This window comes from Coturnix japonica, chromosome 13 (assembly GCF_001577835.2).
Source record: "Coturnix japonica isolate 7356 chromosome 13, Coturnix japonica 2.1, whole genome shotgun sequence".
Taxonomy (NCBI): domain Eukaryota; kingdom Metazoa; phylum Chordata; class Aves; order Galliformes; family Phasianidae; genus Coturnix; species Coturnix japonica.
Window position 1 is genome coordinate 11,979,689 of NC_029528.1, and position 26,759 is coordinate 12,006,447.

The following is a 26,759-nucleotide window of genomic DNA, read 5'->3' on the forward strand; positions in this document are numbered from 1 at the left end:
CGCAGCTTGCCCGGGTCACACGCAGGGGTGGTGGGGGGCTCCACGTGGGGTGGGGGCTGCCTGTGAGTGACAGGGGCAGGGGCTCAGCTGATCTGACCCTGCACTGCCCACCCAGAGCCATGGGGCAGTGCTGACCAAGGCCCAACACACACCAAGCCCTGCCACAGCCCAGCACTCACCACGGCTCCTCCGTACCACAGAACGACCCGCGGGCATCTCTGCAGTGCAAGAAAATGGCGGCACAATAGTAAATCACTGGTACATGGTGTGGAGAGCTCTGCAGAGCTGACCCCAGCTCCATGGACGCCTGACCCCAGTCAAGATGCCGGCAGCACGCTCTCCATGTCAGCCACTACAGAGCCCCACAGGCTCCCTTGCATCATGTCACAGTGCTGTCCTGGCTTTGCCAGTGCCACCAGACCCCAGCAACCCACTGTGTCTGGGATGCCACAGTGCAGCGCAGCCTCCCTGATGCCAGCAGTGCCCAGGGTCCTGCCTGGGATGCCCAGACTGGGGACAGCCCAGCATCAGAGCACAGTGACAGGGGACAACACCAATGTGGTGCCCGGGCAGGACGCTGACAATGAGACAGTCACAGCTCTGCCCATTGCAGAGGTGAGCACAGTGCGGGTGCTGTGGCTCTGTGAGCACCTCAGCTCTAGAGAGAGGGAAAGGACAAAGAGGGACAGAGCAGGAGGTGACAGGACCACAACAGCAGCGGGCAGGAGCTGCCTGCTCCTTACCTGGGCTTCCTAACTGGCTCATCCTCGTGGTCCTCAACTGAGTGCAGCAGGGAAAAAGGAGGAGACAGAATCATTAGGTGGCAGCATGGCCCCACACAGCGCAAAGGGACGGGGACCAGGCACCCCTTCCTGCTTCCCCCCCACCAGCATCACTGTGTGCCCACACACAGCCCACAGCCCATCAGGGCCTGCATGGACCCACATTGTATGCAGGGACAACATGGGGCCATCACAGCCACAACCTGGAATTAACTCAACCCACAACCAAAGGCAGCTCCAGGCAGCCCCAGACCAACAGGGACTTACAGCGGCCATCAGTGCCCGTCAGCCGGGCCAGTTTGCGGAAGGAGCGGGACTGGGAGGTGCCGGTGCGGGGCTGCCAGTCCTCAGCGTCCTCCATCAGCCTCAGCTTGCCCGGGTCACACGCAGGGGTGGTGGGGGGCTCCACGTGGGGTGGGGGCTGCCTGTGAGCGACAGGCAGGCACTGAGCTGGCACCCAGCCGACCCTGCACTGCCCAGCTGCCAGCACAGGGCAGCCATGGCCAAGGGCCCAGCACACACCAAGCCCTGGCACAGCCCAGCACTCACCACTGCTCCTCCGTACCACAGAACGACCCACGGGCATCTCTACAGTGCAAGAAAATGGCGGCACGATGGTAAATGTCTGGCACTTGGCATTTCCTACAGCTCATGCTCACCCCACTGATCTCTGAGCCCAGCTATGCTGGCAGCACTTGCTCCATACAAGCCACCACAAACCCAAATGAGCCGAGCTTCCAGTGCTGCTGCACACCTCCCAACATCCCCAGCCAGGCTGTGCAATGCCACCAGACCCAACAGGGTGCCATGGCTGGGATGCTGTGGTGCAGCTCAGCCACCCCAGCACCAGCAGTGCCCGGGGTCCTGCCAGGGACAGCCCAGCATCAGGGCACGTTGGCTGGTGACAGAGGCACTGCAGAGCCTGGGGAAGGACCATCACAATGAGATGGTCACAGCTGTGGTCCAACACAGAGATAGAGAGCGCAGTGCGGGTGCTGTGGCTCTGTGAGCACCTCAGCTCTAGGGATGGAAAGGACAGAAAGGGACAGAGCAGGAGGTGACGGGACAGGACAGCACAGACAGGAGCTGCCTGCTCCTTACCTGGGCTTCCTAACTGGCTCATCCTCGTGGTCCTCAACTGAGTGCAGTAAGGAGAAAGGAGGAGACAGAATCATTAGGCGGCAGCACGGCCCCACACAGCACAAAGGGCCGGGGACAGGGCACCCCTTCCTGCTTCCCCCACACCAGCATCACTGTGTGCCCACACACAGCCCACAGCCCATCAGGGCCCCCACGGCCCCACACAGCCTGCACCACACACAGGGATAACGTGGGGCCATCACGGCCACAGCCCGGTGCCACCTCGACCCACAACCACAGGCAGCTCCAGGCAGCCCCAGACCCGCAGGGACTTACGGCCATCAGTGCCCGTCAGCCGGGCCAGTTTGCGGAAGGAGCGGGACTGGGAGGTGCCGGTGCGGGGCTGCCAGTCCTCAGCATCCTCCATCAGCCGCAGCTTGCCCGGGTCACACGCAGGGGTGCCAGGGGGGTGCACAGATTGCCTGAGACCAACAGGGGCAGGCACTCAGCCAGCACTGACCTGAACATGGCCCTGTCAAGCTGCCAGCACTGGGCAGAACCCACATCAACCTCTGTTACAGCCCAGCACTCACCACTCCTCCTCTGTACCCCAAAATGACACACGTGGACCCCTGTGGCGGCGAGAAAACGGCGATGCGAGGGTAAATCCACAGTACGCAGCATGGAGCATCCCCATGGCTCATCTCCAGCCCCAAAGTGACGCCAGCAGCACTTGCCCCACTCCAGCTCCCCTCCAGCCCCACACCACAGTCACAGCACCTTGTACCCATGGCCCAGACAAAGCCCAGTACCTCCCAACAGCAGCAGTCCGGCCACACCAGTGTCAGCAGGCCCCACCAACCCGCTGCATCTGCAGCTTGGCCTCCCCAGTGCCAACAGTGCCCAGGGTCCTGCTGGGGATGCCCAGACTGGGGTCAGCAGCAGCACAGTGCCCGGGCAGGACCCTCATAACAGGACTGTCCCAGCTGTGGCCCAGTGCTGGCAGTGCCCATCGCAAAGGCGAGAGCAGTGCGGGTGCTGCAGCTCCGTGAACACCTCAGCTCTGGAGAGAGGGAAAGGATAGAGAGGGATAGGGAGCAGGAGGCGACAGGACAGGACAGCAGAGGACAGGAGCTGCACTCGCCACCAGCCATGAGTAAGAGGCCAACCGTGGGAGGGGTCGAGCCCCAGCCCTGCAGCCCCATAGCCAGGAGCCGTGCTGCACCCTGTGCCGCCCCTTACCTGGGCTTCCTAACCAGCTCATCCTCGTGGTCCTCAACTGAGCACAGTGGGGAAAAAGGAGGAGACAGAGTCAGTTGGCAGCAGCACAGCCCCACACAGCACGAAGGGACGAGGACTGGGCACCCCTCCCTGCTTCCCCCACACCGGCACCCCAGGCATCACTGTGTGCCCCCGCATGGCCCACACCACACACAGGGCCACTGCAGTCAGAGCGTTGTGTTACCTCACCCCTGAGCCAGGTTGGCTCCAGGAACCCACAGGCAGCCCCAGACCCGCAGGGACTTACAGCTGTCTGTGCCCGTCAGCTGGGCCAGTTTGAGGAAGGAGCGGGACTGGGTGCTGGTGTTGCGGGGCTGCCAGTCCTCAGAGTCCTCGATCAGGTGCAACTTGCTGGGGTCATATTTGGGGGAAGTGGGGTGCTCCTGTGGTTTCCTGTGAGCAACAGGGGCAGGTGCTCAGCTGGCACCATCTTGCCCCTGCCTGGTGGCACAGGGATTGGCACACACCACTGCCCCACAGACCCACATGGATCCCCACAGCATCCCCCCCACCATGTGGGGCCACCCCACACCTCTTCAAGCTCACAGCAGTGGCGTGACAGCACACATTTGACAAATCACACATTGCCCTCCTCCCCAACCCACACTGAAGGAAGGGGCCATTAAGGATGTCTTTTCAGGGCAGATTTCCCATCTCTGCAATTTGAGGTCAGCCAGCCATAAAGGCCAGGAGGAGAGATAACGGGGCAAGGGTAAGCCAAGATCCAAATCACATGCAGGAAAGCTGCATGGTACCCAATAAGCACTGATGATGCCGGCACAGCACAGCCTTTCTTGTGCTGGAGAGGGACCTGTTGTAAGGACACCCTGATGCCCTCACTGTCAGAAGCACTGGGCAGCACTGGCACTGCAGGCTAAGGACAGCTTGCAGCCAGGGACTGTCAGCCTGGGGACACTGAGCCTCTGGGCTAACTAACCCTGCACCAGGACAACAGGGCACCAGTGGGTCACTAACAGGGCAAGAGGCATGCAGGAAGGCTAGAGAGAGCAGGCAAAAGGCTTACTGACTTGTCAAGGCTCTGCACCTGTAGGAGAGGGAAAGAGAAAGGGAGAAAAGAAAGAAAGAGAAGGAAAGTGAAATTAGACCCACAGAACCCAAGAAGTTTCCAGAGCTCACCTACAGCCTTCACCGCTCCCCCTGCCCCTGCGATGCAGGCCCATCTCACCCAGGGCTGGGAGCACAGTGGGCTGCAGGGGCAGTCACCAACAAACCAGATCATGCCGTCCTCAGCTCCCCCAAAACAGGCCTGGGCACAGAGAACAGCCAGAACCGTGTCCCCCATTGACCAGCTCCAGGGTCCTGTGGCCAGGAGCAGCAGCAGGCTGGGCACACAGCAGCACAGCACACAGTGTGCAGACTGCAGCCTCCACGCAGGGTTCAGGGCTGGCTTGGGCAGCGCTGTGCAGGGCTCTGCGGCTTCTCCTTGCCCAGCATGCCCTGGCAGCCCTGTGCTGCAGCCCTGGGCTGGTGCTGCTGACTGCAGCCACAGCCTTCCTGCCCCTTGTCGCAGGGCTGGCACAGATAACAGCGAGCATCCTGCTCCAGCTGCTGCGCCATGCCCTGCAGGGCTGCCCAAAGGCCAGAGCAGGACACAGCCCCGAGCAAGGAGGCGGCATATATGTGCATCCCTACGTGTGACATTCCTATTGTTCAGTCTCAGCACCTCAGCACGGGCACCACAGCCCACTCCCACCCACAGGTGCCTGGCATGCAAGGTGCAGCAGGGCTGAGCAGCGGGCTCCCTGCTATTCTTGGGGAGCGACATGGACAGCAACATACCCATTGTGCTGGGGGGTGCAGGCGGGCGCCAGGGGCACGTACGTCACAGGTTTCGTCACCAGCCCGGGCCGTGGGTTCGGAGGCGAGCCGGCCCCGAAGGGCCGAGCTGTTTTGTTGAGGGCGGTGCTGGGAGCGAAGTTATATTTCGGGGGCTCAGAGCAGGGGAGTGAGTCCTGAGCGAGACAAAACACACAGACACGGGCTCACACGTCAAGCAGCATGCAAGGGGCAGCGCTGGGCCGGGCAGCACGGCAGGGTGGGAAAGCTGGACCCATTCTTGCCCACAGAGCCTTGCAGTGACACGTGGACACTGATAGCACGTGTGGCTCTGCCAGCCAGGTCCCCTCTCTGCAGGGCATCCAGCCCAGGGACACCGAGCTGCAAACTCAGCCTGAGGATTAGTAAGTGCCCCGTGGTGGGGCTCTGCATGCACTCATGCTGCTCACAACCATCCCAAGGCACAAAGCAGAAAGCATGCAAGTGGCTTCTGTCCAGGAGCCACTGGCCCCAGCCCTGTCTCCCCACGTGAGAGCAAGCTCCAGCACTAGCGAACGTGGGGCCCAAAGGCTGTGCTGCAGCTGCCATACATGCAGGGAATTTGCGAGCCTTCCAAAATACACCCCGGTCCCCAAGAAGCCCTTGAGTCCCAGGAGCAAAGTCCGCTCCTCCGGGTAAGCTCAGAGCCTTCCCCACCCCCAGCCCAGGGCTGAGCAGCCGCCAGCAGCGCTGGAGCAACACCTACCTTCTGCGGCTTCCCCAGGTGGTTCTGGGATCTGCAAGAGAGGACACAGTGAGGCAGATGTTGCACGTGCCCAGCATCCATCCTGGCTGACATGCTGATGCTGAGGAGCTGCAACCAGGCAGCACTGCCCCACAGTCAGAGGTGACGGCTTAAAGCTGGGGCTGCTGCTGATGGGCTCGGGGTGGTAATGGGAGCAGGGCCACAGCTTCATTCCAGCAACACCAGCCCCATAAGTTTCCAGGACCCACACATCCTACCTGCTCAGGGTGAGGCAGAGCCTGTCCCCGCATGCGCGGATCCTGTTCTGGGCCTCGATGTGTGTCATGGTGCTGGTGCTCTCCCCGTCAATGTACAGCACCCAGTCGCCCACTCCCACGCCGGCCTGGGCAGCCTTTCCACCTGGAGTCAGCTGCAGGACAAAGAGCATCAGGGAAACTGGCAGTAGATGAAGGGATGCTCCTGTGGCCCCTGAGAGCCACAGAGAGAGCCACTGGGCACACCCCCTAAGCTCCTAACCCCATTACCCACCAGCTCCCGTAGCACAGTGCCACCGCAGCCCAAACACACTGGGCCTGATGCAGGGACCCCCAGAGCACCGTGTGTTCTCCAGTTTGTTATCCCAGAGAGCCTCTCTCTCCTTGTAGCAGCTGAGCCTTGCTCCAGGCACCAGGCAACAGCACAGCACCCCGGGGACAGAACCAGCACCATCCCTGCAGGCAGCCAGGGGATAGGCCAGGCGTTCTGAGGCGATGCCCAGCAGCAAAGGCTGGGCTGGTTCAGCTGCAGTAGGAGGTCATGGAGCCGGCCCCAGGGTCCCGGGGCAGGAAGCGAGCAGGGTGAGTCAGGGCCTGTCATGCAGCCCACAGCTCACCCCACGGGCTGCAAACCACAGGCATGCTCCCAGACTTCACCAGCGTGGGGGGAGCCCCCTGTATCTCCTAGCAAGGCTGTGTTCCTGTCCCGTCTGTTTCCTTCACGCAGCCCAGCAATGGGGCTGGGATATGCCTGGATCACCCCCGGACACCCACACTTCTGCTGGAGATGTGCAGAGCCCCAGCACCACTGCACACAGCTCTCAGGTATCGACAGACAGACACTTAGACAGACAGACGTGGGCAGGCCACAGCCATTCCTGCTTCTCCAGCACAGAACAACTCGAGGCGTTTGGATTCAGACCAAGTATTTCCTCAAGCCCTGTTCGACATGAACATAAAAGGAGCGAGCCAGATTCCCAGCACTGTCAGAGGGCTGGAAAATCCCTGCAGCTGAGCATCACGGCCCTCCCTGCCCATGCACAGAGCCCGGCCCACCCCGAGCACAGCACCAGGTACCCCAGATCCACAGCTATTCCCAGAGGGACGCAGCACACCCTGCAGGACCCCTGGCACTACCTGGCACAGAAGGATGCTGGAGGCAGCAAGCAGCTCTGGCCGGTTCCCGGCCACTCCTGCAAGCCCCATCTTGCTGCCCCTGGGCTTGGGAAGCAGGATGGGTTTGGAGGCAGCAGCAGGAGCTGGGAGAGGTTTTCACAGGGCTGCCTGGGCAGGGGGGAGCATGGCAGGCTGCGTCACGCCGCCGCACCCAGGCTCGCCAGGAAAGCCCTTCGGCAGGTGCCAGCTCAACAGATCCCAGCCAGGAGCTGCTCCAGCCTTCCCGTTTCCTGCACCGTGGGCTGGGGCTCCTGCCCAGCCCCACCAGTCACAGCTTCCTTCCTGGCCTCTCCGCCCAGCTGGGCCTTTGTCCTCACACCTTGGAGTGCCACCACGGCTGGACGCCCCCATCCAGGGCTCCCAATACACCATCAAGGTGTGTCGGGCAGGCACAGGGGAGCATCCTTCCTGTGCAGCCGAGCTGCTGGGACCCTGCAGAGCCCTGCCTTGCTGGCGGCATCTCCCCAGGCCCTGCAGCGGGGCTGGCCTGCATGCACGTCGCTGCTGCTCCATGAGGCCCCAGCCCCGAGCTCTCGGAGGCTCCTCGGTCTGATCAGACCCTTTGTTAAGCCCTGGCTTGCAGCCAAGAGAAACATTTTTTAGAGAATAAACTCGCTGAAGCCGTCTCTGTTTCTTGCAAAGATTGGTTGGCCCCAGGGCAGCACAGTGGGTGACTCCGGCCTCGAACGGTGCCCCTGGGGTGGGTGCTGCAGAGACCCGTGACCTGGGATGGGCACACAGTGCATGGGGCAGGCCCCACGCTGTGCTCAGAGCCACAGCCCTGTGCCAGCTGCCCCAGCGTCAGCAGCACGGGCGGTGCAGACACATTCCAAGGCTTATAAGGCAATTCTGCAGCTGGAGCTGCTGTGAGCACCCGCGGTGCAGGCCACCCGAGGACGGGGAGACACACCAACCCAAGAGACAGCCTCAACGTGGGGAAGCATCACACCAGAAGCTCCCACTGGGTGCCCCAGATGTAAGCAGCTGGCAGCACATCTTGTGCACGTCCCTGCTCCAGAAGCAATCTGGCTTTATGGATAGGACCTGTCCCAGGACCAGTGGGAGTGCAGCATCAGGCAGAGTACCCGCACAGAGCTGGCCCTGAGGCACTGAGCCTGGAATGGTGGTGCAGACCAGGCCAGTCCCACAGCTCACACACACACAGAGCTGCCCATACACTGGGCTGGCTCTGGAAGAGGCCCCCCTGCCTCCCACCACCCCATGACACCGAGGAGCCTGCACAGCATTTCACATCGCTGCTGCAGTTCCCTGCCCGGAACACCCCCAGCACACACTCTGCAGCCAAACCAGAGCTGATAAGGAGCTGGGGTGGCTCTAAGGGGGCCGAGCAGAGTGAGAACCAGTGCTTCAAGGCCCTGCTTGCTCATGACCCCTGTACAGCTCTGCCTCAGCTGCTTGGACACGGCTGCAGCTTCCCACCCACGGACAGGAGGAGGGTGGGCGATACCGGCTCTCGGCAGCTCTTACCCTGGAGATGGAGAGCGGCATGCTGAAGTCCTTCCCTCCCTGCAGCCGGAACCCCCAGGGCGCCGGCCCGTTCAGCATCACCTTATAGGACTCCATCTCGCCCATCTCTGCAAAATGGAATAGGGTGTGATCCTGACGTTACGCTGCATGGGAATGACACGGAGAGCAGGCGAGGAGGGGGCCCAGCAGGATTGGGCAGGAGGAGACAGTGCCAGCAGGAGCTCCACCCCGACCATCCCACAGCGTGCTTAGGGACGCACCCCACATCCATCAGCATCTCCTAAGGGGCGTTGGAGCCGAGGGGCCAGAGAAACAGACAGAGTAAGACTCTGCCATCCCAAGCCTGGGACAGACTCTGCCTTGAAGCCATGTTAGGGAACCTGGAGCTGCTAGGAGCTAATCGAGGCTGCAGAGAGGCAGCAGCACGGAGGGATGGCAGCAGCCGGAGGCGTTTTGCCGGGTGAGCAGCACAGCAGCACAGCAGCACGCTGCCAATGGAGCAGCCTGGCACAGCAGCTGGGCTGCAGCAGCAGCAGCTGGTGGAGCAGCTGTATGTGGGTGTGAGCCCATGTCCGCAGGGCTCCGGGCAGGAGGGATGGCTGCTCCCCGCTCACACTGACAGCTGTCAGCCGGCCGGGCGCGGGGCACGCGGCTCTACCTCGCCTAAGGGAACCGCGGAGCCCTTCCGAGCCCTACGTGGCGTTAAAGGCCCGGCTCTGCGGCACCTCCCGGTGCCCCGACGGGACGGGGAAGCTGCGAGGCCGGAGCCCGGCGTGCCCCCGCTCCCCCCGGCCCGTCCCGGTCTATATAAGGCGTGTAAGCTGACACCCGCAGCTCCCCGCTCGCTGGGTGCAGGCTGCGTGTCAGACATTCCCCAGCACGGAGCGGCCGCTCAGCCCCGCCGGGCCGCCCCGCTCCGAGGGCTGCGGCAGCTCCGGGCCGGGGGCTGCTCTGTAGGGCCGAGATGAAGCCCCCCCCGGCGGGGGCTGTGCCCGGTATCGAGGGATGGGCAGAACCGCGTCCCGTGCGGTCACCGCGTCCCGCAGCCACAGCCCGACCCCCGCCCTGCCCCACGGCGGCCCGTTACCGCACCCAGCCCCCCGCCCCGCACCGCCTCGTTCTCCCCCGCCCCGAGCAATTCCCTTCCCCTCCCGCCCAACACCCCGCTCTCAGTCCCGGTCCCGCTCCGCCCCGCTCCGTCCCGCACTCACCCCCCGTGGTGCTCCCGGCGCTGCGGGGCCGAGCGGGTCGCTCCGCAACGGGCGAACGGAGCGCGGCAGCCGCGGGACTCGAACTCGGGCACCGCCCCCTCCCGGACCGGCGCGAGCTTATAGAGCAGCGGGCGGGGCGGGGCCGCCGCTCGGTCACACCAATGGCGGAGCTGTGGTGGCGCCCCCTGGCGGCCGGGCGCGGTGCCGGGCGGAGCTCGGCCTTTATTCCCGCTCCCGGCTCAGCAGCCGGCCCAGCTTGGCCCGCAGGGTGCGCTGAGCTTTGGGCCGCTCCTCCGCTCCAACCCCGCTCCCTCCCGGCCCCCAGCGCTGTCTGGCCGGGTATGGCACGGCGGACTCGCTGCTGTGACCCTCGGGGGCCTGGCGGGAGCCCAGCGCCCAGCGCCCTCCCTCCGCATCGCCCTCGTTGGCCGCAGGCCGAGGCTGGGCCGAGATGTTCTCATAGAGATGCTCGGGGAGCGGCTGCCCGGGGCACGGCACCGAGTGCGGCTGTTGGCCCCGCGCGATGGACGCGTACACGATGGGGCCGGCAGCCTCCACGCTGGGGAAGCTGAGAGGGTTCGGTGATGGATACGAGTGTGAGCCCGGCTGTGCCTGCCCCAGCACTGCGCTGTGCTGGGGGGCTTCAGCCTCTGCCCCCGCGGGCTGGTTGCTGAGGCCTGGCACGGACAGCTGGTTCTCCTGGTCCTGCTGCTGGCAGGAGATGGCGGCGGCCACGGCCCGGCACAGCTCGGGGGCTCGTGGGGTGCTGAAGGTGAAGGTGCCCTCACCCGAATCACTGCGGCGTCCGGCCTCGAAGGAGAAGATGTTCTGCAGGGAGGGGGGCAGGGTGAGGGGCTGGCACCTGCCAGCAGCAGGTGGAGGCCCCGGGCAGGGTGCACGTACCTGATCTTGGCCGAATTTGCGGAGGAACGAGTAGGGCCAGGTGAGCAGGGGCTGCTGCGACTGCGCATCCTTCAGCGCCAGGCCGTGGGGCTGGGCTGCCAGCACGTACTGCCCCTGCAGCTCACAGCGAGCGGCTGCCTCCGTCCTCAGCACCAGCACCGGGAACTCCATCACTGTGGGAGCAGAGTGAGGACGGGGTCAGCCCTGCTGCACACACAGTGGGAAGCTCCCCCACCACCCCCAGCCCTACTGCAGCACGTACAGTCCTGCCACGAGGAGTAGAGGCAGTTCTCCTCCATAGGGATGGGCTGCAGCCCGGTGCTGCTGCTCTGTGCTGCTTCTTTGCCCTGGAACAGAAGGAGGTTAGCATTGCCCCCCCCCCAGCACCCTCATCCTCCTGGCCTGGAGCAGCAGCAGGATGCAGGGGGTACCTGAAAGGCCAACAGGCAGAGCTGCTCGATCCACTCCTCCCGCTGCTCAGCTGCCAGCACGTAGTTCTTCTCCGTGGTGGTGAGGTAGAAGGCAGAGGTGGCTTTGGGGCAGCTCTCAGTGCCCATGGGGCCAACGGAGACACAGTCGGACAGGCGGATGACACGGCGGGCGCAGCGCTGCAGGGAGGTGTCAGGCAGTGTGCCGCCATCCCGCACATCAAACTGCTCCATGCGGGACACACCAAAGGGGCTGGCAGCAAACAGCTGCACTCGGATCTTCCTCCAGGTCCGCTAGAATGAAGGTATGGATGTGTGGGAAAAGGGAGAGCAGGAGCCGGCTGCCATGTCCACGAATGGCCACGCAGGGGTCTCTGCCTGCGAGGCTGCGCACTGTGCAGGGCACAGCAAGCTGTTCTCACTTGGACCGCCATGCAAATGAAAGCCATTTTGAGCTGCTGTGCTCCTGCTGGCAGCTCGCATCTGCCACACGCAGCCAGGCCCTGCAGCTTGCAGCCTGCTTCCTCCCATGGGAGGCTCTGCAGCACCGGTCCCTTCCCAGCCCATCACGAGATGGAGGGGCTGCGAGCCCCCGCATACCTCAAGTGCACAGCAGGGCCTCCGCCCTGGAAAATAGATGTGGCAGAGCACCCAAAATACCCATGGGGCACCCACACGGCAGAGCACCGGCCCCATGCACATGGGGGCTACATGCTTCAGCTCTAAGACTGAGGTAGGAGCAGCTCTGTTAGTGCACCAGAGGTAGCCTCAGACACACAGAGCGCTCTGTGCTGAGAAGGCCAACAGGAGCCAGACTGTGCACACCCAGCTCTGAGGCTGCCATCATGTCACCCATCATGTCACCCATAATGTACCCACAGATCCAAGCACACAAAGTCATCGCTTGTCCCACAGCGCTGCCCCAGGACCAGGTTCAAGCCAGCAACCCCCCTGCTGCCCCGCTCCCACACACACAGAGCTGAGCCTCAGTAACACACCTTTATTGTTTCATTGCACATCATGCAATGACCAAGCAAGGACACAGCCCATAGGGGTGAGCACAAGCTGGTGCTTGCACAGATCTCTCTCTCAGCATTGAGAGAGCACCAACACTAAAGCTGGAGTCCAAAGAGGTCCAGCTCTGCTCACCCCCTTCCCAGATGCAGGGAAGCTCAGGCCTGGACCCAAGCAGCAGCCCAGCAGCACAAACCCGATATCCAGCCACAAACCCACCCTCTGCCCTTTACCTTTCCTAATTTGCGGTGCTGTACATAGAGGATGCCATCCTTCACTGGTCTCTCCATGGGCCCAGCACAGGGCTCTGGGGCTTGGGCTGCTGGCAGCACAGAAATGTGACTGCTTCAGCCAAAGCATGGGGCAGACTTCCTTCTCTCTGAACTTCCCCTTTTTGGTGTGTGGGATGAGAGGCAAAGGCTGGGCCACAGGAGGTGTCTATCAGCCCAGCCCTTGCAGCAGGGCAGTGGGGCAGAACGCATACTGTGAGAGCACAGGCAGCTCTCAGGAGACCACATGACATAAGTGCAGCGTGCTTGGCTTGGCCCTGGCTGCACCAGAGCACTGCTGCTGTTAACAGAACAGCTGAGGATGCACAGATTAAGGTGAGAGGAAGGAGACTGTGGAGCTTTGGAGGGGCTAGGCAGAAGTCCCTAGGCATGGGTAGCAGCCCACCAGCCACAAACCAGTCACCCCACATAGAGTTTCCCCCACCACCTCACAGCAGTGTGACACTGATGTATTGGGCTGCTGCAGCACAGTTTCACACTCTTCCATCCAGGGCAAGACCTCAGAAAGGCTGAGCTGTTGTCAGTCCCAAAAAAACCAGGCCACAGATGTGCACAGAGTCCTCTGGTACAGGGTTGGTCTGGGTTTTGGAAAGTGAACCCCAGGTCAAAGGGAAGCAGCCAACCTCCACTCCTGTCCTGCGCAGGGGAGCACCGAGCAGCACAGCCCCCAGGCTAGAAGTCCATAGAGCTGTGGGCTAGGTAGTCCTTGCGGCCAATATTGCTGACTTGCTTGGTCTGCATCGCCTCCAGCTTAGGGCAGTCAGTGATGCGATGGCCCAGGCCACCACAGAAGGCACAGCCCCGCTCACCTGCAATGAGAGGAAGGAGATCAGGCAGGGAGACAGGAGTCACCCCATGAGCACGAATTGATGGGAGATGGGACCCTGTCTGCAACCCACATCACTCTAACAGCCCTGCAGAAGTTCCCCATCCCAGTTCAGGGTCCCTCACCTCCGATGTCCAGCATGGTCTCATCCCCACAGTGCAGCACCTGGAGCACAGGAGGCACCTTCTGCTTCGCCTCCAGGAGCAGAGCCTTCAAGTCCATGAGCACTGACTCATCTGGGGGCAGAGATGCAGATCAGATACAGTCCTAGCAGAAGCCCAACACAAGAGCAGCAAAGGATGATGTGCTGGGCCCTGAAGCTAGCACCCAGGTGGGTGGCAATGCCCCATGTCCCCACCTCCTCTCCATGAGCCATAATCACTTATCCCTGCTAGCATGAAAACACCACCCTCACCCAAGCAGAAGCAGCTCTCTGTCCCAGCTGCAGCCTACCCCACAGGCTCCCCCCGTCCCTGCTGTTTCTCACCGCAGGCTTTGTTGATGAAGGTGGTGGCAATACCAGTGTTGCCTGAGCGACCTGTACGCCCGATACGGTGAACTGCAAAGAAACAGACAGGATCAGGCCTGAATGAATACGACACGACACCCCTGCGACCACCAAGATGGGTGCACAGCCCTGCTGGCCTGCAGCCACCCAGCTGTGCTCCCTCAGTGCCTCTGCTGGGCTCAATGCCCACCGTAGTTCTCAATCTCCTCTGGCATATCATAGTTGATGACGTGCTGGATGGCAGGGAAGTCCAGGCCCTTAGAAGCAACATCAGTGGCAACCAGAACATCCTTCTTCCCATCTCGGAAGGCCTCAATGGCTTTTGTCCGTTCCTCCTGATCTGTAAACGTCCAACACAGAAGATGAGCAGGATCAGAGTTCCCAATCCTACCTCTTGCAGCAACCACAACGGCCTTAAAACTGAGCATTAAATGGCTTAGTCCCTTCCTATGTGAAAACCTATACATCCTTTCCCCAGATTAAGTAGCACTGTGACAAACAGCTACGTGCCAGGACCTCCCATGTTCACACACAGAGCTGGAAGGAGTGGGATCAGACAGGACCACACCTCCCCAGTGCCCTCACAAACCTTTGCCTCCATGGATGGCCACAGCTTCCACTCCCTTGAGCAGAAGGTACTCGTGGATCGCATCAACATCTGCTTTCTTCTCCGCAAAGATCAGCACCTGCCACAACACACACATATCATGTAAGAGTGGCTTTTTTTATGTGTTGACAAAAAGCACAATCCCCAGAGAAACCCACTTCCTCTTGCTGAATAAAGGCCACAACAGTTCTGTGCCCAAGACTTGTAAATACACAAAACACAGTTCCTTCCTTCACCTACCCCAGCACAGGGCACAGCCTGGCAGCATCACAGCTGCATCCCCACTTCCATCTCTATACCTGTGCTACTGAGCTGCAGTGCTGCCCCCAGATGTACTGCGGGAACAGATGGAGGATATTTACTCACAGGAGGTGGGGTTTTCTGCAGGCACTCGAGGAGGTACACCATCTTGGCCTCCTCTTTCACATACTCCACTTCCTAGGAAGAAGCACAGAGAAGGTTCAAGCCGACAGCAGAGAAACCAGCAGTGCATGGTATCCCATGACCCAGAGGGAAGGAGGGCCAAGCACGCCTGTCCTTGTGGGAGAGGTACTGGCTGCTCCCACAAACTATGCAGGCCTCCAACGTGGTAAGGGGGAGCTCCCAAGTACCTCACCTGCACAACATCCAGGCTGGCAGCACCTGCTCGCCCAACATTAATGGTGATAGGCTTCACCAGGGCACTCTTAGCAAAGTTCTGGATCTTTTTAGGCATCGTTGCACTGAAGAGAAGGGTCTGTCGCTGGCCCTAGACAGGGAGCAAAGCAAGGGCAAGGACTGAGTGCTCATCCAAAGGTGGGTGCAGGGATTGAGCGATATGGTGCCCACATCTTCTCAGCCCAGTACCTTGAAGTAGGAGAAGATGGTGCGGATATCCCCCTCAAAGCCCATATCAATCATCCTGTCAGCCTCATCCAAGGCCAAATAGCGGCAGATGTCCAGGCTCACCATCTTCTTCTGCAGCAGGTCCATGAGGCGGCCAGGGGTTGCCACCATCATGTGCACACCACTGTGGGATGAGAGAAGGAAGGCACAGTCAGGCACTCAGATTTCTCCCTAAGCAGAAATGTATAGAGAAGGGCTTACAGAGCTCATGCTGTGGGCTGATAACAGCCAACTGGCACGTCAGCTCCACCCCATACCTCCCCACAGCCACCCAGCTAACGTGCCACCCCTCAGTCCCCTGCTAGAAATAAAGAGCCAGGTTTCAGCCCCACAGGACCCTCCCCACAAGTTCTCACTGTTTAATTGTCTCCATCTGCTCCTTAACAGACATTCCCCCAATGCAGAGGGCACAGCGCAGTGGGGGCAGACTGTCTTCCTGCAGCAGGCGACAGTAGTACTCAATGATGCCATGGGTCTGCCGGGCCAGCTCTCGCTGCAGAGAGAAAAAACACCTCAATTCTCCACACAGGGAGCACCTGAAACTGTCACTGAACATCAGTGAGCTTCCTCCCACGCTCTGTGCCCACAAGAACTCACAGAAGGACAGATGATGAGTCCATAGGGTCCCTCTCGCTTAGAGAATGGCAGTCTTTTCTCTTGCTCCAGGCAGAACATGATAACTGGAAGGGTGAACACCAAAGTCTTCCCAGAACCAGTGAAGGCAATGCCAATCATATCCCTTCCTGAGAGGCTATCAGAGAAACAGGCCAGTGGTGGGCAGGAGCATTACAAGGAGGGCTCAGTGCACCAGATCTGAGCAGGGTGAATGAGGGTGGAGGGAAACACACAGTTGGTGCTACTGGGTGGGGCTGGAAGCAAAAAAAACACTGCCTAAATCTGGGACGTGGACAAAGTACTCACATTGTGGGGATGCCTTGAATCTGTATAGGTGTTGGCTGCTGGATTCCTTTTTTCTTCAGTCCCCTCAGGATCGCTGTTAAAGAGCACGGGATACACATACTCACAACCTGCTTTCCCTCTAATTCATTTCTCAGCCACAGCCCTCTGACCAGTGAGCAATGACCCTTGGGTCAGCAACCACCTGATACAATCCCTGTTGTGAATTTAAGCTGGGACACTGCTAACAGATCATTACAGATCCAACAGCTTCACTCACTGCTGGACATGAGTCTCCCCAGAAAAATCCACCCTCGGTCCCACCTGCTGGAAACTTCATCTCCTTGAAGCTCTTGATGGGAGGTGGGATGCCTTCTCCCTCTACAAGGATGTGGTACTTCTTACGCACGCGATCGTGCCGAGCCTCTGACATGGCCAGGATGTAACGAGGTGCTCTCCAGCTAAGAAATCAACAGAGGAAGTTCAGAGTGTAAAACATTCCAGAGCTCCAGAGCCAGCAAACCCAATAAAGGAAGATGAGAATTCCGTAATGGGCTCTGAAATCCCACAGAGGAAAACATTGACCTCAAGGGGTTTCATGAGCACATGAGCAGACACAAGCCAGTCATACACAACAAACATCTCCCCAAGGTCCAAGTATGAAGCATCAATACAATAGACAACAGCAGCCTACAGATAATGGGTAAAACATGCCAACATCATTTAGACCCATCTTTGTTATTTCCATGGTACCGTCTCAAACTCCCTGAGCTCTCCCAGTCTTGTTCTCTTTGTCTGAAGACTGAGCTCAAGCCTTCACATTTTACATAGATGCATACATAAATCTTATTGCATGGGTAATAAGATCCAAAGTGACTCCACAGTCTTTTAATTTACATAGAGTAGCAAGCAGTCAGGAAGCCAAGGAAGTATGGCCTCACATACTCACATACAGCCCAGGCTGTATGGCCTCACAGAGCAGTTCTTTCCTCCCAGGCTGTATGGCCCCCAGCTGCTGCCGGCTGTAAGGAAGTGATATTTTGGGAAAAACAGCCCCCACGCTGCAAAGCGCACCTGGTTTTAATCGGATCATCATATGTAATGCCTTTCGCCATCTCCTTCACTGACATCAAAGCTGCAAAAACAAAGCCAATAAGATCAGTGCAAGCTCTGACTCCATGCCCACAGAGAGCAGAGCAAGTAGAGCAAGGCAGTACATGTGGTACAGCTTGTTGGAGCTCGGTGCCTGCAGCTGCACAGCCCCAGCGCAGCCAGGCAGCTGGCTGCTAACAGAGGATGCTCACTGTCACCTCCTCCTCCATCCCCACAGAGCACACAGTGATGGCAGCTCTCACCTCGTCCCTCTGCCACGCTCTCCAGGATCTTCTCCTCCTCCTTCAGCTGTTTCTCCTTGGCCGACTCCTTCCGTGCTGTGCAGAGGTAACAACAAACAACCCCACAGTGTCGCGGTGCTCCCAGCCCCCAGCTCAGCCCCCCCAATACCGGCCGTACCCTCGGCCTTCTCCTTGAGGTGCTGGTGCTGGTCCAACAGGCTGATGTTGGATTGCGGTCCCAGCGGGATGTCATCCTCGTCCCCTCGCTGTTCGCTGCCGCTGTCGCGCTGTTCCTCCTCCGCCACCACCTTGCGCCGCATCTGCAGCAGCTTCTGCAGCTGGACGAGAACCGTGCGGTGAGTGAGCGGCACCGGGACGGACCCGACCCCCGTCACCCCGTTATTCCGTTACCATCTGCTGCTTGCGCTGCTTCACCGGCACGTAGGGCACATAGTCCTCGTCGTCCTCCCCCGACATGTCGGATCCATCGGCCGCCTCCTCGCGCTGCCTCTGTTGGGGGACACACAGTGAGCGGGGGGTGGCGGAGCCGGGGCTGGCCGTCAGCGGCCGGGCTGGGCCGGGCCTGCACCTTCCGCTCCGCGCCCGGCTCCATGGCTCCCGGGAGCCCCGCTGACCCGGATGTAAAACGGGCGAGCCGGAAGTGACATATAACAAGTATGGCGTCGGCCCGTTCCGCGCGGGAGAAGCTGCCCTACGGGTCCCCACAGAGGACAAAGTTCGACACAACGCGTTCAGCACAACGCGAACCGCCCGGCGAACAAAGCAGCAGAGGCCGGGGTTAAATAAAATAAAAAATTACAAAGTTCTTTATTGGGTCCAGCACGGGGCTGCTCCGCGGGACGGGACCAGGAGCTGGATGGGGGGGGAGCCCCGGGGGCCCCGCGGGGCAGGAGAGCACCGGGGTGTTCGAACGAGGAACCCCATAGAGGAGAACCGGGGGCACCCGGGGGGGGACGGGGCACAGTGAGGAGCGGAGCGGGGATGGGGAGGGGGCGGCCCCGCAACCTCACTGCGCTGCGCTGGAAGTGGTTTTCTTCAGGGTGAAGTTGGTCCAGTTCACAGCCACCTTCTGCCGCGTCTGCTTGGCAGAGTCCAAACAGAACCTGCCCGGGACACAACAGAGAGACAGTGAGTGACAGCAACCACAACATCCAGCACAGCCCCAACACCACCAGGTGCCTCCTCACCTCTTGAAATACTCCACTTCCCGGTCGGTTTCGTCCATCTCCGCACCATCCAAGTCCTTGGGCAGGAACACGTCATCTGGAGAGCAGAGCACAGAGCACAGGGTCAGCACAACATGGCAACAGCCCTAAAACCCACTGCAACCAGCAGGACAGAGCCAGGGATGGGACCCCACACACAACAGGGCAGGACCTGGCAGCAGACAGGACAAGGGCTGGGGAAGGGCCACAGGTGCAGAGCGGAGCTGCTGGCACTCACCGATAGAGGTATTGGGTTTCTCCACCTTGTTGCGGTTCTTCCTGCTCTTGCCCTTGGGCTGGGGGGATCCTCCCAGGGCAGCGGGGGGAGGCAGCTGCCGGTCCCCATTGGCCGGGGTGGGCAGCTGCACCAGATCCGGCAGCTCAGCTTTGCCCTCAGCCCTCCTCCCTTTCCAATCGTTGCTTTTCTCCTTCTCCGCTCTGGCAGTGCTGCAGCCCCAGGGTTGCCCCTTGCCACTCTCCACCTCAGTGCAGCCACCCGCCCGCTGCAGCTCTGCAGTGCTGGGCTTCGAAGGGTGCTTGGTTCCCAGCACCTGCCCCTTCACACCAGAGTTCTCCAGCCTGGCCTGGCCGCTGAGCACCACAGCACCATCCCCCTTCTTCACCTGCCCGCTCTGCCGCTTGTTCTTCCGCTGCCGGCCCCCTGCCTGCACCTGCTCCTGTGGCTCCGGCCCCTTGGGCTGCGGTCCCTCCTTGGGCTCCGGGCTCTGCCCATCGCCATCCACAGCAGAGTCTGCAGCCTTGGACTGAACCCAGATCATGCGGGACAGGCTGGGCACGGCGCTGAGGCGCTTCACCACACCGTTCTCGGTGGCCGTCGGGGCCAGTGGCAGCTCCCCCGGCCCGTCGCCCCATCGAGGGCCCAGCTCACCCCGCAGCAGCGAGTGGCTCTTGGTGGGGCCCAGGCTGAGTGGGGCGAGGGCCAGGTCTATGTCCTGCAGGTCAGAGGAGCCATTGAGGTGGGAGATCAGGTTCTTCTGCTCCAGGACAGCTGCCTTCTTGGGGAAGTCGTTGACATCCAGGTTGAGGTCATAGACACTGAAACTGGCCCGGATGGAGTCTTTGATGGTGTTCCTGATCTCCTGCAGCCGGCTGCTGAGGAAGCTGTTCACACGCTCCAGCTCCAGCTCTGGCCACTCCAGCAGCTTCTCCTCAGCTGGCTCCCTGTTCTGGCTGTTTGCAGGGGCACGCTCTGCCCGCTTTTGGGCCTCTGCCTCCAGCTGGGCTTTCTCCTTCTCCTGCAACACAAGTGAAGATGAGATGAGGCAGGCACACGTGTGCAGGCCACACACCAGCCTGGTCAGGCAAACCAAGAGCCACTGTTCAGCATGGCTTCCCCAAACTGCCTGAACTGCCACATGCCCCTGTAGGCATCACAACAACCACCACTCTGTGCAGTGGACACCACCCTGGGCATGAGGCACCAGTAAAGAGCACAAGCTTTCAGAGCACTACATAGACACACTGCTTGTCGGAGCCACAGCACACAACAGAGCAGCCTGACCCTCACAGATGCTTTGGGCAGGGAAGTCTCCAAAGAGCTGGTGTCAACTCAGGAGAAGGACAACAGAGGGTACAGAGCTCAAGAAACCAAATGGAAGTGGGAGAATGCAAAGCCCTACCAGGAGCAGTCTTGCCCTGACCTGCTGAGAGGAGTAAGGACAGGCCCCCTCCTGCCCTCTGCTCCCACCTTGCTTAGCCAGACAGGACACAGAGCAGCGCTTCCCTCTGCCCAGCCTCACCTTCTTCTTCTGCTTGTGCCGTGCCCTCTTGGCCGCCTTGGCACTGTTCAAGGGCTTGGGCTCTGTGCTGTTGATGTAGTCCAGCAGTTCATCCACGTTGCGGTGGTCCACAGCGGGCTCTCCTGAGCTGCTGTTGTGCCCTAGTTTTTGTGGCAGTTCCTCTTTCCTTTTGGTGAGGCGTGAGCGCAGCTTCTCCCGAATCTCGGCGTAGTTGCGGCTTGTGGGAGCGGCTGGTGGCTGCAGGAGGTGAGAGCTGTCAAGCTTGGCAGGAACCAGAACCAGTGTAACACACAGGCAGCCCCAGCTTCCACACTAGTCACCCATCGCTCTCCCCAACCACTCCTGTCCCTGAGGTCTCAGCACAACCTTTACTGAACTCCTTTCCAACATAGCTACAAAGGTGATTAGAGGCTTGAAGCATCTTCCTGATCTAACAGACTGGGATTTTTCAGCCTGGAGAAGACTGAGGGGGAATCTAATGACTGGATGGGGCCAGGCTCTACTCATTGGTGCACAGCAACAAAATAAGGAGCAACTAGCACACACTGGAACACAAGAAGTTCCATGTTAGAGAAAACTACTTTGAGGATTACAGAGCTACCCACAGAGGTCGTGGAGTCTCCTTCTCTGAAGGGAGAACCCACCCAGATGCTTTCCCTTGCAACCTACTCCAAGGAACATGCTTTAGCAGAGGGGTTGGACTAGATAATCTCCAGAAGCTCCTTCCAACCCCTACAATTCTGTGATGAAGCCACAAAGATTGAAAGGCAGGACGCTGTGAGCAGGGAGCAGGGCACCAGCAGGCTGATGAGGCAGGAGGGAATTCAACTGGGGGGGCATACATACAGGCAGAGAAAAGCTGTGGCCAGACACTGCCACCTCCATGGTCTCCACACACCAACTTTATACCACAGAGCAGAGCACAAAGACCAGAGGTGACTGCAGAGCTCAACACTCACCGCGTTGTGGCCGAAGAACTCACAGTAGCAGCAGTCACAGAACTTCCCATCTTTCTGGTTGGTGGAGGAGGAGGTGCAGGAACTGCGCTCCGAGCTGCTGTCCTCATCCTCCCCGAGCCCCTCATCTGCCTCGCATGGCTGTGGCGGATGGCAGCTGGTACCATTCGGGAACTTGTGTCCTTTGCAAGATGGGTCCCTGAGGAGAATGGCAAGAAGTGAGTGCAAGTGGAGAAGCTCAACATCACCCCACGAGTTGTATAAGAACACCCTTCCCGAGGCAGCCTGTGCCAGAGCAAAAGGATTTGCAGGGCAGACAAACCCCAGCCCCCTGCACCCTCCTTCTGCAAGGAAAATGTCGTAGGAGCCTGTGACAGAAGGCATTCCTAACTCTTCACCCCCCAGCACCTCTTAGCAGGCAGCAGGCTGGCCCACCAGAGTTCCAGAAAGCAATGTCCCCTGCAAGGCCACGAGCTGATCCCAGGGCAGGGAGCGGTACTCACTGGGGGTGGCAAGTAGCACAGGTGAGAAACACTGGAACTGCATGCAGCTGCCAGACATCCCCACGTGCAGGCAGGCCCGACTCCCACAGGCACAGACCACCCAGTTCAGGGACAGGGCAGCCAGGGCACGGCCCACAGCACCATTCCTCTAGCTCCAGCTCCAGACTTGTCTGGCCCTCCGCAGGGAGAGCTTATCAGCAGAGAGGAACCAACGCCCTCGACTCAGCATGCTCTCTTCCAAGGCACAGGTAGCCCAAAGAGGGCCAGGGGAGCAGGCGAGCAGAACCACCAGTCCACGGGCTTCATCTTCTTGAGAACCTTTGCCCAGTGCCTCAGCTGCCCGATGGGTCTCACTGACAAAGGTCCTGTTGGCCAACAGCAGGTTGACCGGGCGGTTTCTTTGGGTCTTTTAGCTGGAGGAGGAGTAAGCAAGCAAGCAGTCTCTTCTGCACCACAGTACTAAAGGACAACCGCACAGAGAAGACATGTAGGGAGAAAAAGAGCTTAACCCTCAAAGACCAGGGGTCTACAGCAGCAGAACTGGCCCACAAACACAGCTGCTCTCTGCAGCACCATTCCAGGGTGGTCAATCCCTCCACAGGGGAATTCACATCCTTGGGCATGGGTGGGATCACCCAGTGAGTGAGGAGAGGTTGGAAACATGCAGGGCTCATCCACTCACCTGTTTGTGCCGGGCAGTTGGTGGGAGGCAGGTGGAGGGATGAGCGAAGTACTGCAGTGCCCATTGCAGGGATGAGTGCAGCCCGAAAGCGGAGGTGGCATCTTCAGCAGCGGCACATTGGCAGGGGGCAGGTGAGGGCTCTTACATGACCCCGGGCTGTGTGAGACTGTGCCAGCAGAAGGGGACTCGGATGTTGGCTTCAGGGCTGCCGTCTGTACGCTGGGCGCAGGGAAGAGTGCAGCCTGTGGGGTGGTGCCCAGCGGGACGTGTGGAGGGGAGCCAAAGGGTCCTGGGTGGGCAGGCATCTGCTTGGAGGGAATCAGCGCTGGTGGCTGGGAGGGGAGCCCGGTGGGACTGTTGGGGGGAGCAGTGAGGTCCGAGTGCTGATGATGCTCTGAGGAGTGGAAGGCCTCACCTGCAGACAGGCAGAAGCAGAGACAGTCAGGTGACAGGGCCACACTCAGAGGTGTCCCACAGCCCAAATGCACACAGGTCCCTCAGCTCAAGCTTAGGCTAGAAAGCTCCCAGGTCTCCACTAGTACCAAGAGGTACCATAGCACCAAACTTTAGCCAGAAGGCAATGCATGGGGATTGGGTTGCTCTTGAGGGAGCAGAACGGAAAGCACATTACATGGGTTTCTTCTACAGCGCCAAAACCTGTCCCTCCCCCCCACCCAGGCACTCAGGTTAAAAGCCAGAAGTAATCTCTGCTTGCAATGGGCCTCAGCAGCTTCATTTGCCCCACAGATGCCCTGACAAAAAGGGCAAAACAAGGGGAAAGGCACAGAGAAAGCAGTGGGCCGGGAGGATGAGGCCAGACCTACCCCTGGTACACGCACCTGGTGGGGTGGCCCTCCGGCACATGCTTTTGAACTGCTTCGGCAGCGTCTTGCAGAAGTCAAGTGAGGTAGGCAGAGGCGAGCCTGGGGCAGCACTGCCAGTGGCAGGGGAGGTTGCATGGCCATAGGGACAGGCCTTGAGCCCCGCCACCGTGGCAGGAGCCTGGCTGATGCACTCTGGAGAGAGAGCCAGGCTGGGGTGCTTGTCACCTGCAAGGAAAGCAAAGCTAGGGCCTGGCTACTGCTGGGTATCTCATGGCCATTTCTGGTGAGGAAAGCAATGCAGCCTTCAGCACAGCATTTCTGCCTGCACCCTGCCTGCAGCGTGGCATACTGACACTGTGCTGGAGCTACACTCCTAGAAAAGGAAATGCTCCAGCGTCCTGGTACCCCCTGCCTTTGCTGCAGTAGAAGCCCCCTGCTGCCTGCCCCTGCCCATCGGTCTAGTTGCTTGCAAGGATATAGCCTAAGCCAAAGACCAGTGAGACAGCTCTTCTCAATCCCGCAACTGGCTTCAACTCACCTAGCGCAGCAGGGGGGGCCCCAAGGGGACTGCCCTGTGTGGCCCCGTTGGTGTGCTGCGAGTTCCAGAGGCCCGAGAGCTTGTGAGCAGACAAGAAAGAGCTGGGGTCCCAGTCCCCTGAGTTCCCGTGGCACGAGGAGGAAGAGGAGGAGGTGGAAGAGGAAGAGGAGTGGGAACCACCCCCACAAGACTGTGACTTGCAGGATGTGTGGGATAACGAGACCTGGCAGGGAAAACACAGAGTGAAGTAGGAGCAGGGTTGGGAGAGAGGCAGGAGACCCTTGTCCCAGGGTGTTGGGGCCAAGACCCTCTCCGCTGACCCCAAGCCCTTGCTCCTCTCACTGCCTCTATCCAGCAGAGGGGCAGCTTGGTTCCCAGAGCCCACAGCCAGGTGGATGCCAAAGGCCACGTGCTGCTCCACTTGTGTTCAGCGTGGGCCAGGGTTAAACAAAGCCACATGGGAAGTCACTGCTTGGCCCTCGAGCTCTGCACAGGGGCAGGTACCTGCCCCACCACACACTGCCCCTTTTGCCTTGACAAGTGCAGCTCTGGCAAGACCCAGCGTGGCAGCACAGAGCTGGGTCGGGCAGCGAGCAGCCTGCCACAGGGCCAGTGCAGGAGGAGCACAGAGCACAGCATGGCAGGGCTGCCAAAGCAGCTCCAACAACTCACAGGCTGCCAGACAAGTCACTGCACCATCCCCTACCCCTTCTGAGCAACACCTGAGGAGCTAAGGATGGAGCGAGGAAGGGACCCGCAGACCCAGCACACGCCGCAGGACAATCAGCACTGCAAGGCTGCACTCCTGGGAGCCCCAGCCCTTCCAACCACTGCTCCCCTGCCATGTACCGCCAGGGCCTGCTCCTGCACTGCCCGCCGCTCTTCCTCCTCCACACTCTTCCGGCAGCTCTGGCAGATCCACAGTGGCATTTCTCCCAGCAGGTTCTGCACGAGCGTTGGCACGAAGTCTGGTGGCAGCCTCTCACCTGGAGAAACCAGCCCATTGTGGGACGGGCCTCCCCAGTCCTTGCGCTCACGGTGGCAGAGCAGGCAGCACGTCTGCACGGACTGGTTGGCGGTGGGCAGCACCTGCAGCGGGACACACAGGCCACAAGTCACCTGAAGGATCTGCTGCAGAGCATCACGTCAGCGCAGGTACATGAAAGGCTTCAGGATCTGACTACAAAGCAGAACGTTTCTTGCAGGCTGCATGCGGGTCTGCACCTTCTCTCAGTAAAACAGAGCAGCCTCGTGCTGCCCACCTGCTGCCAGCCCAGGATGTGCCAGCTGTGGGTATCTCAGCCCCTTGGGAGGACCACGCCATGCTAAAGATCCATCCTACTACCAGCCAGCACCACATTACGCTGTTAAGTCACAGCAGCTCCCACTGCACCTGCGGTACAGCACCACAAGGACCCCCAGAGCAAAGTGCGACCCACAGATGTCACCAGGCAGGGCTGTCGTGGGGACCCTGAGCCACAACGCTCCCTGCTCATTCATTGCAGAGCCCCATGACAGCACTCACACATCACCGCCCTCCCACCCGCCTCTTTGTTCTGTGCAACCGGAGGCACATGCACCAGGGTGGGGTGCAGCTCCCGGTGCTCTCCTGCACAGAGCAGCAGGGCCAGGGCTCACAGCCCAACGCTGCACCATCACCGGGCCCCAGCCCGCAGCTCAGCACAGTCCCCGCAGCCAGGACGAGCTGCCACTGCGCTGTGTCCCAAACAACGAGCACAGATGGAACCGCTGCTGTGAAACAGGCGGCGTCTCCAAGCTCAAGGTGAAGCAAAGGTCAGGGGCCAAGGAGAGCACGGGGGACACGCAGCTCCCCGGCCCGGGGGGGTCTCGGGTCACCCCGTGTCTCAGTCACAGCGGGAGCAGCCGCCGCTCCGTGCAATGGGGCCGGTGTTTCGCAGCGCACACGGGCGGAGCTGCACAGCGGCTCCTGCATCGCGCTCCGCAGCCGGGCACGGCGGGGACACACCTGCACCGGCTGCCGCTCCGCTGCGGCGGGGCCGGACCTTCAGCCACGGCCCGGGAGCGCATCCCGCAGCGCTACGAACAACCCGGGGACACGCGGCATCCCCGGCACGGGGCCGAGCGGAGCAGCGGGGATGGCGGAGCCGCCCTGTGCCCGGGGCTCAACGCGAGCGGCGGCGCACGGAGCTCCCGGCCCACACGGCAGGGTGAGGCCGCGCCCCCCGCTCACACACGCCGGTGGATCCCGGCACGGAGCCCCGCGGGCCGCCCCCATCCCCGCTCCCATCCCATCTCCATCCCATCCCATCCCCATCCCTTCACATCCCCACGCGGACGGGGCCGTGCCCGCCCATGGCGCCCCACACGCCGCTGATCCCGGGGCCGGCTCCGCACAGCCCGACCCCACCACGAGGCCGGTCCTGCCGTTCCCGCACGCCCCGATCGCGGCCGTGCCGGTGCCGGTGCCGGTACCTGCGGGGCGGCTCTGCCCGGCTCGGCGCTGCCGCCCGCCGACACCGCGGCCTCGGTTGGTGAGGGCGGCTCCGGCGGCGGTGGAGGCGGCGGCGGCGGGGCGGGGGTTGTCCCGGCGGCTCCTCCGGGACGTTCCCGGCGGTTCCCGGCTGCTCCGGCCGCCGCCACCTTGTTCCTCCTGCGAGTCATGGCGAGCGCGGCCCGGCGCACACAGGACAACAGCCAATATGGCGGCGCGGCCCGGCCGGCCCCTGCCCGGGGGGGGGCGGCCCGGGGAGGCGAAGCCGCCGCCGCCATCTTTAGAGCGGGC

General features: G+C 61.0%; 4 protein-coding genes across 5 annotated transcripts in view; all 4 read right to left on the reverse strand.

Annotated features, from left to right (window-relative positions):
* Positions 1-9,923, reverse strand: part of PDLIM7 (PDZ and LIM domain 7) — a 20,766-nt gene extending 10,843 nt beyond the window's left edge. Inside the window, 15 exon segments of the mRNA XM_015876046.1 lie at positions 1-60; positions 180-218; positions 744-780; positions 1,050-1,207; positions 1,332-1,370; positions 1,884-1,920; positions 2,199-2,344; positions 2,456-2,494; positions 3,105-3,141; positions 3,391-3,536; positions 4,172-4,188; positions 5,686-5,716; positions 5,943-6,094; positions 8,604-8,710; positions 9,815-9,923. Coding sequence (XP_015731532.1) covers positions 1-60; positions 180-218; positions 744-780; positions 1,050-1,207; positions 1,332-1,370; positions 1,884-1,920; positions 2,199-2,344; positions 2,456-2,494; positions 3,105-3,141; positions 3,391-3,536; positions 4,172-4,188; positions 5,686-5,716; positions 5,943-6,094; positions 8,604-8,708 — 1,043 coding nt within the window. The 5' untranslated portion in view covers positions 8,709-8,710; positions 9,815-9,923.
* Positions 9,924-9,931: 8 nt separating this feature from the next.
* On the reverse strand, positions 9,932-12,852 carry DOK3 (docking protein 3). Its single transcript, XM_015876047.2, is given in 6 exon segments — positions 9,932-10,642; positions 10,718-10,890; positions 10,980-11,064; positions 11,149-11,439; positions 12,393-12,544; positions 12,547-12,852. Coding segments are annotated over 6 exon segments (1,581 nt in total). The 5' UTR covers positions 12,821-12,852; the 3' UTR covers positions 9,932-10,036.
* DDX41 (DEAD-box helicase 41) lies at positions 12,126-18,219 on the reverse strand. Its single transcript, XM_015876035.2, has 17 exons — positions 18,096-18,219; positions 17,918-18,016; positions 17,685-17,844; positions 17,528-17,602; positions 17,247-17,307; positions 16,497-16,633; positions 16,197-16,269; positions 15,873-16,026; positions 15,632-15,768; positions 15,237-15,399; positions 15,007-15,138; positions 14,757-14,828; positions 14,373-14,469; positions 13,974-14,123; positions 13,763-13,834; positions 13,401-13,511; positions 12,126-13,258 (listed from the first exon to the last, which is right to left on the reverse strand). The coding sequence occupies exons 1-17, from the start codon at positions 18,117-18,119 to the stop codon at positions 13,122-13,124; spliced, it is 1,854 nt and encodes a 617-aa protein (XP_015731521.1). The 5' UTR covers positions 18,120-18,219; the 3' UTR covers positions 12,126-13,121.
* Positions 18,220-18,305: 86 nt separating this feature from the next.
* Positions 18,306-26,730, reverse strand: FAM193B (family with sequence similarity 193 member B). 2 transcript variants are annotated; one of them, XM_015876033.1, is made up of 10 exons: positions 26,450-26,730; positions 24,845-25,084; positions 23,996-24,218; positions 23,473-23,682; positions 22,634-23,048; positions 21,452-21,647; positions 20,493-20,729; positions 18,971-19,988; positions 18,715-18,790; positions 18,306-18,630 (listed from the first exon to the last, which is right to left on the reverse strand). In XM_015876033.1, the coding sequence occupies exons 1-10, from the start codon at positions 26,636-26,638 to the stop codon at positions 18,534-18,536; spliced, it is 2,901 nt and encodes a 966-aa protein (XP_015731519.1). In that variant the 5' UTR covers positions 26,639-26,730; the 3' UTR covers positions 18,306-18,533. The 2 variants fall into 2 exon arrangements, with proteins under 2 accessions (XP_015731519.1, XP_015731520.1); XM_015876034.2 differs by lacking the exon at positions 23,473-23,682 and having other exon boundaries at positions 26,450-26,697.
* Between the last annotated feature and the right edge of the window lie 29 nt (positions 26,731-26,759).

What these genes read in the sequence shown, in the direction of transcription:
- FAM193B (XM_015876033.1), bottom strand. Translation starts at nt 26,638, where the DNA reads ATGACTCGCAGGAGGAACAAGGTGGCGGCGGCCGGAGCAGCCGGGAAC. An exon ending in TGCAGGAGCAGGCCCTGGCG is followed by an intron (nt 24,219 to 24,844) that starts GTACATGGCAGG and finishes TTTCCCTGCCAG; the next exon opens with GTCTCGTTATCCCACACATC. An exon ending in GAAGTGGAGTATTTCAAGAG is followed by an intron (nt 18,631 to 18,714) that starts GTGAGGAGGCAC and finishes TGTCCCGGGCAG; the next exon opens with GTTCTGTTTGGACTCTGCCA.
- DDX41 (XM_015876035.2), bottom strand. Translation starts at nt 18,119, where the DNA reads ATGGAGCCGGGCGCGGAGCGGAAG. An exon ending in GATGATCCGATTAAAACCAG is followed by an intron (nt 16,634 to 17,246) that starts GTGCGCTTTGCA and finishes TTGATTTCTTAG; the next exon opens with CTGGAGAGCACCTCGTTACA. An exon ending in ATTCAAGGCATCCCCACAAT is followed by an intron (nt 16,027 to 16,196) that starts GTGAGTACTTTG and finishes TTTCTCTGATAG; the next exon opens with CCTCTCAGGAAGGGATATGA.